The sequence below is a fragment of the Pseudonaja textilis genome, chromosome 9 (genome assembly GCF_049901715.1).
Source record: "Pseudonaja textilis isolate UNSWEBS1 chromosome 9, rPseTex1.2, whole genome shotgun sequence".
Classification (NCBI taxonomy): Eukaryota; Metazoa; Chordata; class Lepidosauria; order Squamata; family Elapidae; genus Pseudonaja; species Pseudonaja textilis.
This window is the reverse complement of record NC_141998.1, coordinates 1333308-1352462: the sequence shown is the minus strand read 5'-3', so window position 1 is coordinate 1352462 and position 19155 is coordinate 1333308. Positions and strand designations below refer to the sequence as shown.

General features: G+C 47.9%; 1 protein-coding gene and 1 long non-coding RNA gene across 4 annotated transcripts in view; both read right to left on the bottom strand.

Annotated features, from left to right (window-relative positions):
• Positions 1-12: 12 nt before the first annotated feature.
• LOC148125003 (uncharacterized) lies at positions 13-5615 on the bottom strand. Its single transcript, XR_015744636.1, has 2 exons — positions 4475-5615; positions 13-1012 (listed from the first exon to the last, which is right to left on the bottom strand). It is a non-coding gene; the product is annotated as an uncharacterized LOC148125003 (long non-coding RNA).
• Positions 5616-7371: 1756 nt separating this feature from the next.
• Positions 7372-19155, bottom strand: part of RASSF2 (Ras association domain family member 2) — a 36957-nt gene continuing 25173 nt past the window's right edge. For 2 of the 3 annotated variants that reach the window (XM_087938806.1, XM_087938807.1), the window contains exons 6-11: positions 13854-14014; positions 13611-13712; positions 12990-13041; positions 12498-12619; positions 11105-11202; positions 7372-10106 (exon numbers count right to left, since the gene is read on the bottom strand). In XM_087938806.1, coding sequence (XP_087794932.1) covers positions 10037-10106; positions 11105-11202; positions 12498-12619; positions 12990-13041; positions 13611-13712; positions 13854-14014 — 605 coding nt within the window. In that variant the 3' untranslated portion in view covers positions 7372-10036. The remainder of the gene's footprint in view (positions 10107-11104; positions 11203-12497; positions 12620-12989; positions 13042-13610; positions 13713-13853; positions 14015-19155) is intronic. The other variant, XM_087938808.1, reaches the window with a different exon arrangement.

Genomic DNA, 19155 nt, shown 5'->3' with positions numbered 1-19155 from the left:
TTCCACAATAACTGCAGAACCAGAGCAAACAGAACTTTTTATTATTGTGAGGTTGTTTTTTTTTCACACCAAGCTATTTATGCCTTTCAAAATAGCTAAACAAAATATACTGCCAGATACAAATATTGGCTAATATTTTCCTTTCCACCTAACATTTTGCAGGCCACCTGTACAAAAAAAACTGGTTGAGGTCGAAATCAGAGAATAGTTTAAAAATCCATTCTATTAATATTACTACTATATCACAAGTACTATACTATACAAATACTACTGTATATCACCGAACCGTTGTTACACCGATTGAATCACACCGCTGCCCGCAAAGCTGCTGTTTGTAGTGAGACGGGATCTTACATTCAACTTTACACTTGAGGCAAGAAAAATAAATATTTATTGGTCACCCACTCGGGCTTGAACTGCACTCAGTTATATTCGGGGTGCTTTCAACCCGTCGGCCTTTCCACTCCAGCACCCCGTGTCAACACTCGAAAAGGCACAAGGAAGCGAACTCTTCACCACTGCAAAAAAAACCAAAAATGGCAAGATACGCAACTCTTGGCCAAGCCGGGAGGCCCCCACAGCCCATTCTTAGCTCTGGAAGAGGGATGTGGTGAGGCCACACACTAGCAGGGAGAAGGCCGGGAGGCTGGGCCCCTTCAAGGCCCGGCTGTGGACTTGGCCTTTCACCATCACCGCCGAGGAATTGAGGCCCTTCTCTCTGCCCCCCCAAGGGGAGCCGTGCCCTCTGTGGCCAGAGTGGGACTTGCCGAGAGAATTCAAGCTGTATCCCATCGCTGCACCCACTGCGGCCAGCCCGGCTATTTTCGCCCCGTGGCCACCTCCGCTTTGACTCTGTTTGCTGCTGCTCTTTGGCGTTGAGTTCGCATCTCCTTTGCTCGCGCCTCCTCTTCTACCTGCCCTGCGGGAAGAAGCAGCGCCGCTGAAAAGGACGAGTAGCAGCAACACGATGCAGTAGCAGGTAATCCAGCCGTACCTCATGGTGGTGCTTCTCCTGGAACAGAAAGACCGAGAGATCAGGGCTCTCTGCCCGGTTGCTGGGTGGGCGTGGCCATGGTGGGTGTGGCCTAGTCAGTCTCCTGCACCGTGGTGGGGAGGGGGGCGTTTTTGCCCTCCCCGGGCTCCCGAGGCTCTCTGGAAGCCGCAAACAGGCCCATTTCCGGCATTCCTGAACTTCCGGGAGGCCCGTTTGTTTGCCCGCCATGCGCGCCTTGCACTTCCTGGCATCCAAAACGGGCGTGGGGACTCCTAGGAGGGGCAGGGAGGGGTGGCATTTGGGGGGTTCTCCAAAACGCGCAGAATCTTAGCTAGGGGACTCTCCCGAACCCCTGCGAACCGCCAGCAGCACCCCTGCAAGGGATTGACGTGGCTTCTCGGCTGGCACTGGGGTGGCGGAACCGCCTGGAAGCTTCTGGAAATTCTGTGCTCTTTGACTCTTCTGGACCTCTGAATTCTGCACTCTGAATGTCCTTTGGGCACCTGCAGGAGTTTACCTCTTTTGCATCAATAGTGCCCTCTCGGGAACTGTGGGCTAAAAATGGGGTCTGTGGTCTAATCTGGGGGTCCCCGACCTGTGGGCCGCAGCCTATTCGCCACCGGACTGCGGGAGTGACGGGCCGTTGTATGTGCACACAGGTGTGAACTCAGCCCCACTCACATGAGCAAAGGAACTTGGTGTTGGCAAAGGGACAAGAAAAGATATTTGCAACAGTGATGGGATCCAAAAGATTTTACTACCGGTTCTGTGGGCGTGGCTTGGTGGGCGTGGCAGGGGAAGGATACTGCAAAACCTCCATTCCCCCGCCATCCTACCGACCTGCTTTCCAGCTCCGTTCTCCCATGCAGGGCAACCAAAGGAGACCCAGCCAATCAGCTGGGATTCAATGGGAGGCGGAGCATAGAGGAGGGCGTGGCCAGTCAGACATCCTATTGGCCAGTTCTCCAAACTACTCCACATTTCTGCTACCAGTTCTCCAGAACTGGTCAGAACCTGCTGGATATCCACCTCTGGTTTGCAGTCAGCGGGCAACCCTGGCAGACAGAGGAACTGGGGAAGCGGCAGGGATGAGGAGGGCAGTAAACTAGGAAGCGCCACAAGGGTCTGAAGCTGATAATCTTTCTGCCAAAGGGCCAAATTGTTAGGTAAGAAACCTACAAACGAGACCGCACCATCTAGAAGTCTATTTTTACTTCACTGATTATAACATGGGAAATCTGCGCTGGCAAAGGTAGTTGATATATATATATCGCCATAGTAGTGGAGGTTCCATTTTTATTTGTTATTTTATCTCGGTTATGCAATTATTTTATCTCACCTCTTTGATTTCACTTGAGAGCTGTAATTTTGTCAAACGTTGCTGCTCGTTGGCCAAATAAAGCACCAATTTTGATTCCGAAAGCAAACAGGCCGCCAGTTGGCTAATCCAGAACTGCCCAGCTGGGCTTTTTCCCCGAAGGAAAGGTCTTGCTCAGCACAAATTCAGGACTCGGGACACTGCAGAGCCGAAACTTCTGGGAACTGGGAACACAAAAGGGATGGAGAACGGTGTGCACTCATCCATCCCTACACACAGACACACACACACACACACACACCTCAGCACGTCCCCTGGTGTCCCTCACATGACTGCTTTGTGCCTCGTCCGAGTGCCAGGAGCAAAGGCCGTTTGCAGCAGCTGCTATCGAGAGCCAGGAAAAAGGTGAGTTTGGGATGCAAATTCTTGCTGCAGGGCCCACAGCAAAATTACAAGAAGCCTGGAGCCAAAATGTTGAGTGTCCTTCTAATTGAGGGAGAGGAAGGAGAACTGTTCTTCTCGCCTCGTTTTTTTCCATCTCGATTAAAATCATTAAATCATTAAAATCTCGATTAAAATCAGCGGAAATAAAATAGATGGAATCCTTATTCCAAGCAGCACCTGAACGCTTAGAACGGAGGCCCCCAACCGTGGCAACTTTAAGACTTGTGGACTTCAAAAGGTGTAAGGAATTCCAATATATTATATTCCATATAATAAGTGCAGCAAGAATAGCCTTTGTCCAGAATTGGAAAAGTGACAGCTTTCCCTCCGATATTATGACAATAAAAAAAGGTTTTAGAATGTGCAGAAACGGATGGGCTTTCAATGGAAACGAAGGAGGAAGAAGAGAGGGTACCGTGGAAATTTCGAATTTATGGTATAATTGGTTGCAAGGTAGACACAAAATGAGAGACGAATGAAAGGTGAAATAATATGAGATGAAATAATATGGCATGAATAAGCATAAGTATGTATAATTATGCATAGATATGTAAATAATTACGTAAATGTATGCAAATATGATATAAATCGAATGTAAAATAATTGTAATAATATTGAGTAATATTCTATATACTTAAGAATATGTCAAAGTGAGTGAATGCTACTAGAAATGCGCTGCAATGAATCTAAATATGTTTTTCATTGTTTTTCATTGTAGAGTTTGTTTAATAAAGATTATTTTAAACAAACAAACAAAAAAGACTGGTGGACTTCAACTTCCAGAATTCTCCAGCCAGCTATGCTGGAGTTGAAGTCCACAAGTCTCGAGCGTTGCCAAGTTTGGAGACTTCGGATCAAGAGCTTACACCGGCCCAGCGTCTGGTTTTTTTCAACATAGACCATCCTGTCCTTGGATATGGGTGGGCTGGACATGAACGTTTGAACCACTAGAGGTCATATTTATTTGACATACACTCAATAAATAAAAATAAATAAATTGAGGAATTCTGAGAGTTGAAGTCCACAAGTCTTAAGAGTTGCCAAGTTTGGGCACCCAGTCTGGCTTAGAAGGTGACAGAGAAAGAGTAACCTTCAAGGGGCACCTCCTGAGCCCTGGGGTGACCCAGAAGTTTGGGCCAGTTTTTAGGCACAAAAGGAGAGCTAAAGGATGAGTGGTCCTGAACACCAGTGGGCGGGCTCCAGAGAGTGCCCTGTCCAATAGGAGCAGGCTGTCCCTCCACTGACACTTCCATGGGGAGCTGGTTTGCAGCAGACAAGAAAAAGAGGCCAGGCGGAGTCTTTGTGATGGGCCAGGGACGAACAAGAAGGGTTAATTTGGTCTGTTAAAGCAGCTTTATGGATTCTCTCCTGTTTTTCCTGGCGAGTTTCTCTTTAACCCCCCAAGAGATTTTGTTTCTGGACACAGCATATCCTGCAAAGAGAAAAATCTGGAGGAAGTCTACTTGTGAAAGAAGTTTCACAGGACCAGTTGCCAATATATGGTGCATGAAGAAAACTGAAGCAATATTATGCATCTCACAGGAGTGAGAAGTGGAGAGAAAGTGGAGCCAATTTTCTGAGAACTGGGCTCATCTTAAAGCAGAAAAGGATGCAGGAGTTAAGTGCAAAGATTATGGAATGAGGGTGAAAAAAAATATTATAAGGACACTGCAAAGAAAGCTAGAAAACACACACCAGCTCAACTGCCCATCACTTACTCACTTACTGTCTGCCTGGATTAACCATCTGTGGATGTGGAACCTCAGGAAAGGGAAATGGTTCGTCTCTGGAGGTTATGGAAGACCATGCAGTCTAAGAACATGTTGGGACATCCGTGCAAAATCCAAGCTTCACCATCGGACTGTTTGCTAAAGAAGGCTGAGCTCCTTTGAATAGCCGGCCTGGGTAGCTGCAATTTCAATAGAGGTCACAGGACTTTGCAACACAGCCCACAATTCAGTGGAGGTGGACCCTTTGTGGGGGGTGGGGGAACTATCAGCCCTTTGTGGCTTGCATAAAAAGTGGGAACTGCAATCACTATAAGCTATTAGGCTTTGCTTTCATTCATTTCTTTCAGATAAATGATTTGGAGACGGGATTCAGTGAACAACAGCTCTGATTTTAAAGTTGTGTTGTTTCACAGTTTCCCCCCTGCCAACTCTTGTAATCGCATAACAGAATAACAGAGTTGGAAGGGACCTTGGAGGTCTTCTAGTCCAACCCCCTGCCTAGGCAGGAAACCCTACACCACTTCAGACAAATGGTTGTCCAATCTCCTCTTAAAATCTTCCAGTGTTGGAGCATTCACAACTTCTGGAGGCAAATTGTTCCGCTGATTATTTGTTCTCCCTGTCAGGAAATGTCAGGTTCTAGGTTGCTTCTCTCCTTGAGTAGTTTCCACCCGTTGCTCCTTGTCCTGCCCTCAGGGGCTTTGGAGAATAGCTTGACTCCCTCTTCTTTGGGGCAGCCCCTCAAATACTGGAATATTGCTATCATGTTATTCCCCACTCCTTTTCATTAAACTCGACAAAGCAGACCCTGCCACCTCTGTTCACACATTCAACCAGTGGTGGGATTCCATTTTTTTTTTACTACTGGTTCCGTTGGGCGTGGCTTGGTGGGCGTGGCAGGGGAAGGATATACTGCAAAATCCCCCTTCCCTCCCCACCCCACTAACCTGCTTTCCAGCTCCGTTCTCCTGGGCAGGGCAACCAAAGGAGACCCAGCCGATCAGCTGGGACTCAATGGGAGGCAGAGGAGAGATGGGGTTGGCGGGGCCAGTCAGAGGTGGGATTGGCCGGTTCTCTGAACTACTCAAAATTTCTGCTACCGGTTCTCTAGAACTGGTCAGAACCGGCTGAATACCCACCTCTGCTCCACACCCAACCCTCTCCATCAAGGCCTGAATATCTGAATATCTGAAAATCCAGCAAGAATAGAGTCAAGAGCGTCTCAGGCAAAAAAGGACACAGCCTTCCATTCATGTTTTTTATCATTTGGCAACTGCAGAATTCGAACAGTGCCGTTCTCCTGTGTACTGCACCACAGCCATGAGCTGCCTCCAAGAAAACACCGGCAAAAGAAAGTCCACACCCTGGACGGACAACCATTCAATGTTGCACCCTCCGAGCTATGCAGGAAAACTCCCCTCTTGATGCTTTCTTGCTGCCAACCTGTCTTTTTATTAAGAATTTGAGACACAATCATTTCTTCCTTCTCTAGACAACACATATTTTATTAGAAAAAAACCAAACATGTTCACCCCTTTGCCCAATGTGCATTATCTCCCAGACTTAAGCTAAATGAAACAAATGACACGAGCATACACTTGGGAGTAAACAGAGCGTACAGTTCACAAATGGGGCTACGACTAGCTTTGTGCTACTCAACCCCTGAAGGAATGTTTGGAGTCGCTTCCAAACCGTTTCCTTGAAAGATCCCGAATTTAGTTTGTGCTACTTTGTTCTTAAATCTCGCCAAAAAAAAAAAAGGAAAAAAAAAACACATTTCTGTATAAATTATTGCTGTAACTTTCTTGTGCATGTGATATTTGGCATATATATCTACATCACTTTACTCCTAACATCATTCTCCTGCTAAATTTCACAAGATTTATCTCTGGGGGGGGCGGTTTTCAGACCATTTCACAATCCATCTCGTGAAATTTAGGAATACAGCGACGCGAGGAGGCGAGTTTAGAAGAGAAATAAGAGAGAAAAGATTGGGAGCTTTCCAAAGTTTCCACAGTCTAGTGCAATTTAGGTGTACTTATATATTATATTAAATATTAGAAAGTGATCCGGTTAGAAACGCAGACATGCAGGGCCCTTTATCTGGGTAAGGGACTCGTGGCTTCAGTGGGGCTTCAGGAGGGTGGAGTTCCCCAAAAATTTTGAACCCTTACCATTGTGCCTTTTTTTTAAATACACACACACACACACACACACACACACACACACACACACTCCACAGACACCCGTTGGGTAAACTTCCTGGTAAATTTATCCTGAATAACATTGCAGTCCTTAAAAAAACGTCACCTCTTTCAGTGAGGTTCATTCCAGAGGAATGGTCTACTCTAAACCATTTCCACCCGCCTCCAACGTGGCTACTTTAAGAGAGCTGGACTTCAAAACTCCCCGCCTTTCCCAGCCAGCCATTCCTGGGAGTCAAAGTCAACGTATCTTAAGAGTTGCCGAGTTTGAGAAGAACTGGGCTGAACGGGGAAAGGTGTATGGCGGAATCATTCCCTCAAAATTGTCTAAACCAGGGGTCTCCGACCTTGGCCCCTTGGCCTTGAAGGCTTGTGGACTTCAATTCCCAGAATTCCCAGCCAGCCAGCATTGCTGGCTGGGGAATTCTGGGAATTGAAGTCCACAAGCCTTCAAGGGGCCAAGGTTGGAGACCCCTGGTCTAAACTGAAGCTGGACAAACAGGAGAGAAACTTTTACTTGGGATGCATGTCAGGTGACTCAGATCTTGACGAATGTATATTTTTATGTATACTGAGAGCATTTGCACCAAAACAAATTCCTTCTGTGTCCAACCACACTTAGCCAATAAAGAATTCTTTCTATCTATCTATCATCTATCTATCTATCTATCTATCTATCTATCTATCTATCTATCTCCATGAAGACCAAATGCCACAGAAGTAGGAGGAGGAGTAAATACCGTTTCTAACGCATCTGCTGTTTGGCTACCTATTACAGCTCCTCACTTTAACTACAATCATCTTTTTAATGATTAATTAATGGGACTTGCATATCTAATTCCCCCCCTCCCCTGCATTTCCTGTGATCCATATGGCCTTTACAAAATGGATGCACTCCAGTGTATTGTGGACCACAACATTCTTCTCTCTATCTCATCCAGCGCGTGGCCGGCAATGAATACACCTGCTTTGCAAAAGAGAAGATCCTTAGGGTCAATCCACGGGATCTCCAGGTGGATCTGCAAAGAGTCCAGTTTCCCTGGGAGGGGGTTGCTGCCTGTCAGGGCTGAGGATCTCCACCAAAGTGTCTGTGATGTAACTCGGTGGAACCTACATTCACACAGGTTAGTCCAAATCACTAGGTCAACAGGATTACTAGATTTGTATCTCATGCAATGCCCCCAATATAAACCACCTTAGGGTGATCGGGCCATGGCTTCACTCACAAGACAATGACTGGGTTCTCACAAGCAATCTAGCTTGTTAGCCTAGAGCAAGGCTCTTCCAACTTGGCAAGTTTAAGACTTGTGGACTTCCAACTCCCAGAATTCCTGAGCTAACGTGACTCGAGGAGGAATTCTGGGAGTTGGAAGTCCATAAGTCTTAAAGCTGTCCAGTTGGAAGACCCTTGGCCTAGATCAAAATTTTGTGCAAAGCCAGCCGCTGTGCAGAACTCCAGCATTCCTGAGAATAACCCATAACGTAGCATTTAAGGTGGAAGGGACATTTTCGAACAGGCCAGGAGCGAGCATGCTTGCTTACTTATCCATTATTCCACATCATTGTCCCTGCTAACAGATTGCACAGTCTGTGGCAACAGAGGGTATCCAGATCCAAGTCAGCAGGAACTTCAGGGCCTCCAAGGTTGCACGGACCCGGCTGGGCCGGGATGCACCAAGAAGGGCTGCAGAAGAGTGGGGTGGTCTTGCCAGGAGCCCCCTCCACACAAAAAAAAGGCTTGCCAAGGGTCGAAGTTCTTGAGCCTATAGCTGCCAGCAGCCAACACCACCCACCCAGTCGGGGAATTCACAAACCCGGGACAAAACGAGTACCGTATCACATTGAAGTATTGAGGAATAGCAAGGGAGCGTGAAGAGACGAAGCAGCGGCTTGGAGAAAGGCAGAAGTAAAAGGGAAAGGAAAGGAAGTATTTTTGATTCTGACTTCCCTCCTTCCGAGGTGGGTAAAATGAAGCCCCCAGATGGCTGGAGGCAAGAGGCTGACTCTGTAAACCGCTTAGAGAGGGCTGGAAAGCGCTGTGAAGCAGGATATAAGTGCTGTTGCTTGGGAAGGGAAGGGAAGGGAAGGGAAGGGGAAGGAAGGGAAGGAAGGAAGGAAGGAAGGAAGGAAGGAAGGAAGGAAGGAAGGAAGGAAGGAAGGAAGGAAGGAAGGAAGGAAGGAAGGAAGAAGGAAGGAAGAAAAAGGAAGGAAGAGAAGAAGGAAGGAAGGAAGGAAGGAAGGAAGGAAGGAAGGAAGGAAGGAAGGAAGGAAAACAAGGAGAAGGAAGCAAGGAAGCCATGTTGGTGCAGTGGTTAGTGTGCTGTGTTGCAGGCTAATTCTGCCCACAGCCAGCAGTTCAGTCCTGACTGGCTCAAGATGGACTCGGCCTTCCCTCCTTCCGAGGTGGGTCAAACGAGGAGCCAGATTGTTGGGGGCAAGAGGCTGACTCTGTAAACTGCTTTAGAGAGGGCTGGAAAGCACCGTGAAGCGGAATATAAGTCTACAGCTGTCGCTATGATTGATTTCTGGAGGCTCTTATGTCCTGTGCCCATCTGGGGAATCTCGACCGAGGAACCAAACAAACGGAGAAGATTTCCTATGTTGGGCAGGCAACGCTTCACCGCTTCAGGTGGCTTTAGAGAACTTGGGGACCAAGGCAGGAAAGGTGGGAAAAAGTCTTCAGTTCAGAAGAAGACATGAGAAGTCTTCTAGGTCAAGGTCAGGCATTGTACCAAACCCAACATGGCCATTGCAAACGTGGCAATGAGCAAGGTGGGAGAGGGAGATGACCACCAAGGCCAGATGTGGGTGGTTGGATGGGGAGAGATGGACAAGGTGAAGAATGCAAAGCATTTTAGTACTCTGACTCCACCAAAGGTCCACAGTGACTACTGCTAAGTTGAGGAAGTCAAATGAAGGGAAGACCTAGTTTTCCATTAAAGCATCTCTTTTATCCCCGCCATCTTCTCCCAAACCCTGGATAATTGTTTAAAAGGGCTTGAGGAGGAAAGAGCTGCTCTGTGGAAGAAACTTCTGGATGGCTTCTGGAGGCTTCTCATCCATCAAGCCTGGTTCTAAAGGACAAGCATCAGCTCCAAACGACGTCGAGAAGACCTGCTTTCAAACCCTTGGCGCTGAGAGGTTTCCTCCCCAGCGTCTTCCCAGATTCTCCACCGAGTTCATCGTTGTCAAAGGGAGAAGGAGCGAAGAGGGCTGGTGCTCAAAGTGGCTCTCATTCTAGTCCTTGGAAGAAGAGACAACCTGGTTCCTAAGAGCGAGGGAAGGATTCTGTTTCCAGGGTGCCTGGCTGGGGGCCCAGAAGGCCTCAGTCCTTCAAATCAAGCGTCTACATCATTGCGGGACCTTCAGAGATTTCTTCCAACCGCTGCTCGATCATCACACGTAGCACCGAATACCTTAAAGGGATCCAAAATGGAAGAGTTATCCATTGAGAGCAGCTAAAAGGAAGTGTCTACGCTGGACTAAGCAAGGGAGGAAGAGAACGGGATGGAAATGACTTCCTTCCCTGATTAATGTTTACGGAGATTCTCCATCCCCCAGGTCAGGGGTCTCCAACCTTGGCCATTTTAAGCCTGGAGGACTTCAACTCCCAGAATTCCCCAGCCAGCAAAGCTGGGAGTTGGACCACCAGGCTTAACGTGGCCAAGGTTGGAGACCCCTTATCATGGTGTCAGCGTTCCAGAAAACCTTCACTCCAACAAATAACTCCAAGACAGACATCTTCTCAAAAGTTCTGTTTCATTTGGATAGTAAACTGGCATATCTGGGGAATCCCGAATCTGAAAGTTCCGGGTTTCCTTACAATAAGCAAAACCTACAAATCCACCCCCTGCACCTATCATTGCATCACAAGCCCCAATCGCCATCCGTCCCAACTTGAGACGTTCTCTCACCCAGGTGCAGAAATAACATGACCTTGACTTAGAAAAAGAATGTTATTATGTCTAACTACATACACTCCAAGAAATTCCCCCCCCACTCCCAATTTCCCAGGGTCAAGAATGTGGCAGCATGGAAGCATCTGGAGTTAATATGGCTTCCAAAGCTGACACGTGGTTTCTCTCCTCATCCCAAGAAGTTTCTTCAGCTCTGAGCTGAGCTGAAGAAGCTTCTTGGATGAGAAGCGAAATGTCTTCCAAGAAAAACCAAGAAAGTCTTGAAAAAAAGCACCACAAGGTTTTTGTGCTTCCGTGTCAATGTTTGTGTTGTTCTTTCCAGAAGATAGGGGGACATCCTTCATCTTGGGAAGCATCTATTAGATCCTGAAGCAAAACCAGGGGGCGCATTGACATGCCCAATCCCTTCCATTTTCGTATCCTACCTTTCTCCCCAAAATGAAAGTGATGCGTTGCCTCTAGTAAATCCTTTGAAGTTTGTTGAAGAAATAACTTACTTGTGTTTTAATTTTTTCACTTCCCGGTCTTCCTCCTCTTCAAGTTTTTGGATAAAGCTCTTTAGAACTGGCATTTCAAATTTAATATACTGAGCAACCTGGATAGACACACAAAATATGGAGAAGTGAAGCAGACAGTTTGGGAACACCCAGTTTTTGCAAACCTCACGCAGCCCAGTGCTGTGATGGCGAATCTATGGCCTGAGTGCCACAGGTGGCATGTAGAGCCATTTGTGCTGGCATGCGAGCTGCAGGAAAACTTACCTCACTGCACATACGTGCACCTCACAGCTGATTTTCAGCTGGTTTGAGGCCCTTCTCGGCCTCCCAGAGGCTTTAGGAAGGCTTCTGCAGGCTTTTCAAGCAAAAAACTAGGCCCGTTTCATCACTTCCTGTTTTCCCGGAAATACCAGAAGTGACAGAATGGGCCTAGTTTTCGGCCTGAAAAGCCTGCAGAAGCCTTCCTAAAGCCTCTGGGAGGCCGAAAAAGGCATCAAACCAGCTGAAAATCAACTGTGAGGCGCAGTGCAAGTAAGGGGATGGCGGGGGTGGGTGGGTGGGGATTGCGTGCGCATGCGTAGGGAGCACGGGAGCACACGCATTGCCTTTTGGGTGCTGGCATGAGAGCGTGCAAGCACGCGCACAAATTTTGGCACAGGAGCCCCCAAAAAGGTTAGCCACCACTGGTCCAGTGGGCTCCTTTTGTATAGGTGCAGAGAAGAACGCTCCTCACTCTCTGTTCCAGAGTTTCTCAATTCTGGCAGCTTTAAGATGGGTGGACTTCAACTCCCAGAATCCCCCAGGCTGCAAGGTTGAGAAACACTGCACTCCAAGCCGTTTAGGCACCACAGCAACAAAATAAGGCTAACAGTGGGGAAATGGAGGCTCATTTTATCCCTCGGTGCTATTTCTGAAGCACTTGTGTCCCTCTGCACTTGAGGGAATAAAGCCCCTATAAACTGGACCTTCATGTCTCACATTTCCTCCAGAACCCAAAAAGTTAGAGACAGCACCACTCTTCTCTCACAACAAACTAATTGTGCTAAGATATAGTTAAACACCCATCTCTTTAAGGTTTGAATGAGTAGGTTTTGTGGCCCTGGAAATAAAAAAAGCAAAAATAAGAATGTGTGACCCCTTGAAATAAATGTAGCAGCAAGTACTCAAAATCGTTCTGAATAATGTATAAGCAATTGAGTTATTAATATAATGAGAAATAATTACACCAATAAGTGAGGAGCTATCTCCTGAAGACATGGCGGTTTTGGGAAAGAGCCCAGTAAAAGTTTTAATGGTGGGGCCCGGCATATTCCTCTTCCAAAGACGTCGGACCCCAAGGAAGCACTTCCATGTGATAAGCAAAAGGATGGATTCCCACCACAAGACGACTCACATCATACGTGACTTCTTCCACCTGGTCCTTCTCCATCAAAAAAACCTTGGAAACCTGTTCACACGGTCCCTGCAGAATCCGGGCAATCAGCGGGTAATCTGTGGCCCTGAGTTTCTGCTTTTCTGCAGGAAATAGAGAAGAGGGATGAGGGTTGGGATCCAGACCTCAAGGACAACTCATGAGGAGAAAGGAAATGACCTCCTCTAACACACAAATCCAAGAAACTCCTCCCAGTTTACCCAGCATGCATGAAACCATAGCGCCAGTTGGATTCCCAGCCAGCAAGTTCACGCATCTTAAAGTCGGGAAATGCTCAATAACCAAATAGGCAAATACAACAACTGATTTAATGTTAACGTTTGTTCCGTCCCTTTAAATGTCTTTATCATGACTTTATCCAGAGTGGGCCCCAAGAAAGGACCTTGGGTCCAAAAAAACCACACCCTTGTATAGATGCCCTACCACTGCAAGACAGAGAAACATCCTTCTCACCTCCACTGGTGTGTACAATGTACAGAGCAAATTCTTCCGCCGAGTTCTCAATCTGAAAACAGGAATGAAAAAAGAGAGGATTGGTTCTCTGTGCACGCAGCCCTGATCCATCGCCCCAAAGGCTTCTTGTTCCAAACAGGCCAAGACTGGGTCCCCTTGCCAAAGGATGAGAGTTTTAGACCTAGTTCGAGTCCCAGTTCGGGCACAACACCTGGCTAGAGGACTTTGTGCCGATCACCAGAAGACTCTGAGTTCTAGTCCTGCCTTGGGCAAGACGGGGTTGTGGTTATGGGAAAAATTGGAGGAGGAAGGAATATTAGGAGCGGGGAAACGGGGTCATGGGGGACTGTAATTGGCGGGTGCCAGAGTTGGCTTCATTCAGGGCGGTGCCGGTATGTCGCCTCTAACGGATCCTTGGAAGTTTATGGAAGGTTGGCTGGAGAATCATGATTTAATTATGGCGGTTGCTGGAATCCTGACAGGTGTATAGAGTCAGGAGGGGAATCATTAAGAGAAAGAGAAGAGAAGCTGAGGTTTGGTGTTTGAACCCTAAGTGAGAAAGCTGGCCCACCCCTGACCTCACCTGCACCGGAAACCAACCGGAATAAGAACCAAACATGCCTTAAATTTGTTGAGCAGCAGCTTCAGAACTTGCGGTGTAGTCATGGTGCTGTTGATCCGGACGTTCGTGACGGAGCCATAGGCTGGGGTGAAGACGGACGTCTGAAGGAGGAAGCAGGAGGAGAGAGAAGGGTTTGAGAAAAAGAACTCAACCTCTTTTTTACAGATCTTCTTGCTTGGTTTTCCCAAGAGATTCCCCTCCCTGCCAGCCCCCCCCCGCCCCACCCTGCCCCGGAGGCTCACTTTGTGATTGTAGAAATGCCCGTTGATGGAGAAACGGTGGCGCTTGATCCTCCGCTGTTCGCTGGGGGTGCGAAGGTTCCCTCTGCGGCGCACGCCCACATCGCTCCGTGTCCGCATGAGTTGTGGGGTCTCTTCTAGTTGAGCTTTGAACTCCTTGTCCTCTGAAAGGCAGAGTGGCAAAGATGGGTTAAAAGTAGGCAAAACATCCGAGGCATCCGAAGAACCAGAGGCCTTTCTCAAAGTGACAAAAACAGGGTGGGTACCACCACCCTCTTTGGGATGCACATCCCACCCCATTCCTAGGTGTCATCCATGCCTGCAAAGTGGGGAGGGGGCACTTTGCAACACTCCCAGTTGCTGCAAGTCAGATGCATGCAGGGTAGTGTTGTGGCCTGTCGACCGCTGGCCCCTCCAGCAGCTGAATCAGGAGGAGGAGGAGGAGGAGGGGGGGAGGGAGGGAGGGAGAGAGAGAGAGAGAGAGAGACCGTCCATCAGCCCTCAGATGGAGAGTCAACAGCCCCCAGGTCTGGAGGTGGCTGATGAGGAACAGCAGTGCCTGACGCGTGGATGCACAGAAGGCAGAGGAGAGGAGAGCAGTGGAACTCTATGGGCCGGTCCTTGGGATGGAAGAGCCACCGCTGCTAGCGAAGCTCCCCCCATCGCTCTGGAGATGAGATGAGGGAGAGGAGGGAGGGGGAGAGGAGAGGAGAGGAGAGGAGAGAGAGAGGAGAGGAGAGGAGAGCCATGGAAATCTATGGGCCGGTCCTTGGGACGGAAGAGCCACCGCTGCTAGCGAAGCTCCCCGCATTGCTCTGGAGATGAGAGGAGAGGAGAGGAGAGGAGAGGAGAGGAGAGCCATGGAAATCTATGGGCCGGTCCTTGGGATGGAAGAGCCACTGCTGCTAGCGAAGCCCTTCCCTAGCTCTGGGGATCAAAGGCAGTGGGGGGCGGAGGTGAACAGGTGTGGCAGGCAACTATTCATCACCCCTGCTAGACAGACTTGTTAGCCTGCGATGAGAGAGAAACTTTTGGCCAGGGCTGCCGGGCGCTCCTGATCTATACAACCCTCCTCCATCCCGTCTGTCAAATACAGAAGGACACTTTAAATTATGGAAAACACACACACACACACAATGTGGATGTACAAAGACAGACAATATTCCCTTTGTTTTGCCTCCTCTAGGAAGAGACACATCTCAAGTCCCAGCTTGAGCAGGGAGAACCGTCTGATGACTGGACGCCTTTTAGAGAGAGGAGCCAACTCTCCGTTGTTACGTTCTTCCACCCCCCCCGCCCCCCCCGCCCCAAAAAGATGCTTTTGACATCCAACAAAGGCCACGTTATGTGCACAGAGGATTGTGTGTGCAATCTGCAAAAGGAGATTTGCTACCCGGGGCTCCCTTGGATCTTCATTTCACCCTTATAAGGGGAGCAGAGGGCAGAAAGCAATCCGAATTAATTGGAATTAATTAATCTCCCCTCCGTGGGGATGCAATTAAATCATGCTGGAATTCATCAAGCCCACGAAATCCTCCTCGTGGTGCTCGGACCGTCCCAAGGAGGCCCGGCAGCCGACTTCTTGCTCTCCTTTTGTGGCCTGGAGCGGCGCCACTATTGTGCGATGAAATTCACAGACGCCGTTCTGGCAACCAGACGGCAAAGCTCGGCCATCGTCCGATTTCTGTTAGAGGCCTGAAAAAGTGCCCTCGGCTTAGGCTTTCTCTCCTGTTTGGGCTTTTCAAGTCATTTCATGGCTCCCTTGCAATTCTACAGCCTGGGGGTTTCATTACATTTATTTTTTGCCACGGGACAGCAATTAGGTAACTCCTGGAATTATTGGTGGATTGTTTTCTAATCCATGAAATTAAAAGGCAGAAGGGGGTGTGTGGAATTTTGATATCCAGACGCTTCTGGGGTTCAAACTTCCCTGTTAGGAAATGAGGAGCTCAGTTTGAAGCCTCTTGCAACTACCCAGCCTTTGTTGCGCCTTTCCAAAATTATTTGGCCCTACCTATTTGTTTTGTTTTTAAGTATTTCTGTTAGAATTTCCCAATGCAATGAAAGTATGAGGAAAGAAAGTAAAAGAGATAAAATAAGACGATGGGAAAGTAGAACACCGTTTCCCTATTTGTTCCCCTTTTTCTATCCCTCAAACTTTCACTCCAACTTTCAAAGCAGCCAACGCTGTCCTCCCTCTTATTTTGCCTGCACAACAACCCTGCAAGGCAGGCAGGCCTGAAAGCAACCTGGAGATTCATGACTTCCTCTTGTTATTATATCCTCGTAGGGGAAACTAACATTTTCCTGGGGCTCCCCAATGCCCATATGACACCCTTCACATCACACCGCCCTGATCCAGTTCTACAGAGAAATGACTGAATCGGTCATCTGCATGTCTATAACTGTCTGGTTTGGCTCTGCAACCCAACAGGACAGATACAGACTCCAGAGGAGAATTAGGACTGCAGAAAAAACAACGGCTACCAACCTGCCTTCCATGGAGGACCTGGATCCTGCACGAGTCAAAAAGAGGGCTGTGAAAATATTTACAGACCCCTCACATCCTGGACATAAACTGTTTCAGCTCCTTCCCTCTAAACAACACTATAGAGCCCTGCACACCAGAACAACTAGACACAAGGGGAGTTTTTTCCCCCCGAATGCCATCACTCTGCTAAACAAATAATTCCCTCAACACTGTTCAACTATCCACGAAGTCTGCATTACTATTACTATTAAACTTCTCATCCTTCCTTATCGCCCATCCCCTCCTACTCGTGACTGTATGACTGTGACTTTGTCTCTTGTATCCTTATGATTTATATTGACTGTTTTCTAGTATGATTTGATTGCTTATTGTACCTATAACTGTTATTAAGTGTTGTACCTGATGATTCTTGACTCTTTACGAATGTATCTTTTATTTTATGTACACTGAGAGGATTTGCACCAAGACAAATTCCCTGTGTATCCAATCACTCTTGGCCAATAAAGAATTCTATTCTATTCTATTCTATTCTATTCTATTCTATTCTATTCTATTCTATTCTATTTTCTTATTGTACCCTATGATTTCTATTAAGTGTTGTCCCTGATGATTCTTGACTCTTGACGAATGCATCTTTTCTTGTATGTACCCTGAGAGCATTTGCACCAGAGACAAATTCCTTGTGCGTCCAATAATCACACTTGACCAATAAAGAATTCTATTCTATCCTAATGCAACAACATGCAATGTTGTTAATGTAAATAAATGGGCTCTGTTTTGAGGATTCAGGTCCTGGCGCAGCAGAGATGCCCATCCTCCTCCCATCTGAAGAAGGACCCTTCTGCTTCTGCAGTAGAGACTGTGGCTGCCCCCCGCCCACCCGACTGAACTGGGGAAGGGGCTCCAATCTATTTTTCTATTTTTATTCTATCCCCGGAGAGGTTTGTGGGATTCCTGGTGCAAATCCCTAGCATAATGAAATTCTGCTAATCCATTTTTAATTGCCTCCTCCTCCTCCTCCTCCTCCTCCTCCAGCCTTGGTTTTTGTTCAGAGATCATGACTGGCCAGCTCCGCTTCAGACCACAGAGCAGCCAAGCGGGTGGGGTGGGGGAATAACGCAACGGGTTACGGAAAGGCAAGTCTCCATCCCAGCTGCCATGCAGCTAGTTCCAAAGCTGACACCTTTTTCAACATTGCAAAAAAAGGTCACAAAATAGAAGAACAGAGATGGAAGGGACCTTGGGGGGGGTCATCTAGTCCAACCCCCCCACCCAAGCAGGAGACCCTACACCATTCCTGACAAATGGCAGTCCAATCTCTCCCACAATTTCCAAAGAAGCTGATTCCATGGGTTGATTGTTCTCACTGTCAGAAAGTTTCTCCTTATTTCCAGGTTGAATCTCTCCTGGGTCGATTTCCATCCATTATTCCTTGTCTGGCCTTCAGGTACCTTGAAGAAAAGCTTGACCCCTTCCTCCTCCTCTTTGTGGCAGCCCCTCAAATATTGGAAGATATTATCCTATCTCCCCTGGTCCTTCTCTTCCCTAGCCTAGCCAGGCCCAGTTCCTACAACCAATGTTTTAGGGTCGAAAAGCCACTTATCGTTCCTCGTTTAACTAGCACTGGTGATGTTACCTAGTTTGGGTTATGAAATGTCTTCCAGAAAACCACCAAGCTCAGAGGGCACCAAGGATCTCGTATTTCAAGCCCGATCTATAGATATTCTCCTTTATTTAACAAAATGGGGCTGGGGGTGGGGGGGAATGGAAAGGCCTCTGAGAATGAGGGAGGAAGGGCTTAAACACGAATTGACTGAGATTGGATCTCTGTAGACATTCTTGGTCCTAGTTGTCCCAATTGTGCTTTGTTTTTCAAGAGGCAACTGGATTTTCTTGCTTTTCTTTTGAAGATGTTTCGCTTCTCATCCCAGAAGCTTCCTCGGCTCTGACCGGATGTTGGGGAAGGAAAGGATTTTATACTCCTTGCAGACAGCTGGTCCTTTGCATCCTTTTAGATGCAACAGTTAACAGGACACAGATAAACCTCCAAGCGGCCTCAACGACCCTCTCAAAGGATGCAAATGACCAGCTGTCTGCAAGGAGTATCAATCCTTCCATTTTCTCCACCATCCAGTCAGAGCTGAAGAAGCTTCTTGGATGAGAAGCAAAATGTCTTCAAAAGATCAAACAAGAAAGTCCAGTTGCCTCCTTAAAAAAAAAAAACCGCCTTTTGGACTCAGACTGGATCGTCTGCTTTCTCTCTGAGTTTTAAAGCCGCTGCTACCGAAGCTGCCCTCTGCAATTCGCTCCTTCCCTGTTCAAGTGTTGCAACGGCTCTTTGATTGCAGGACTCCTGCCGTTAAGGGAGGAAGCGCCAAGAGGAAGTTATCAGCCACTGTCAGCCGACGATAAGATCAGCAAACTCTGCCTGGCAGCAGGACCGGCCTCAGCTTCCTCCTTGTTTGTGTGGGGCCAGCTCAGCAGCCCTGGAGTCGGCCTGCAAACGTGCAATTGCCACATCGTGCACAGCCCAGCATGATTCATTCCATGACTGCAGGGTGGCTGGAGCCAAAACTTTGCCCGGGGAAGGGGGGAAAGGGGAGCAAAATGCATTGCTTATGTTTTGCAAATGCTAACCAGAGCAACTACTAGTCCAGGGGTCGGCAACCTTTTGGGCCTCAGGGACCACCAAACTCATCGTTTTATATCCCGCGGACCAGACACCCTGGGAAAATCCCCCCAAAAGGCTGCAGGGAAATTCCCCACCCCGTTTTCCTACCGATCGATCGTTCTTTATTTGGGGTCTCCAGCTCC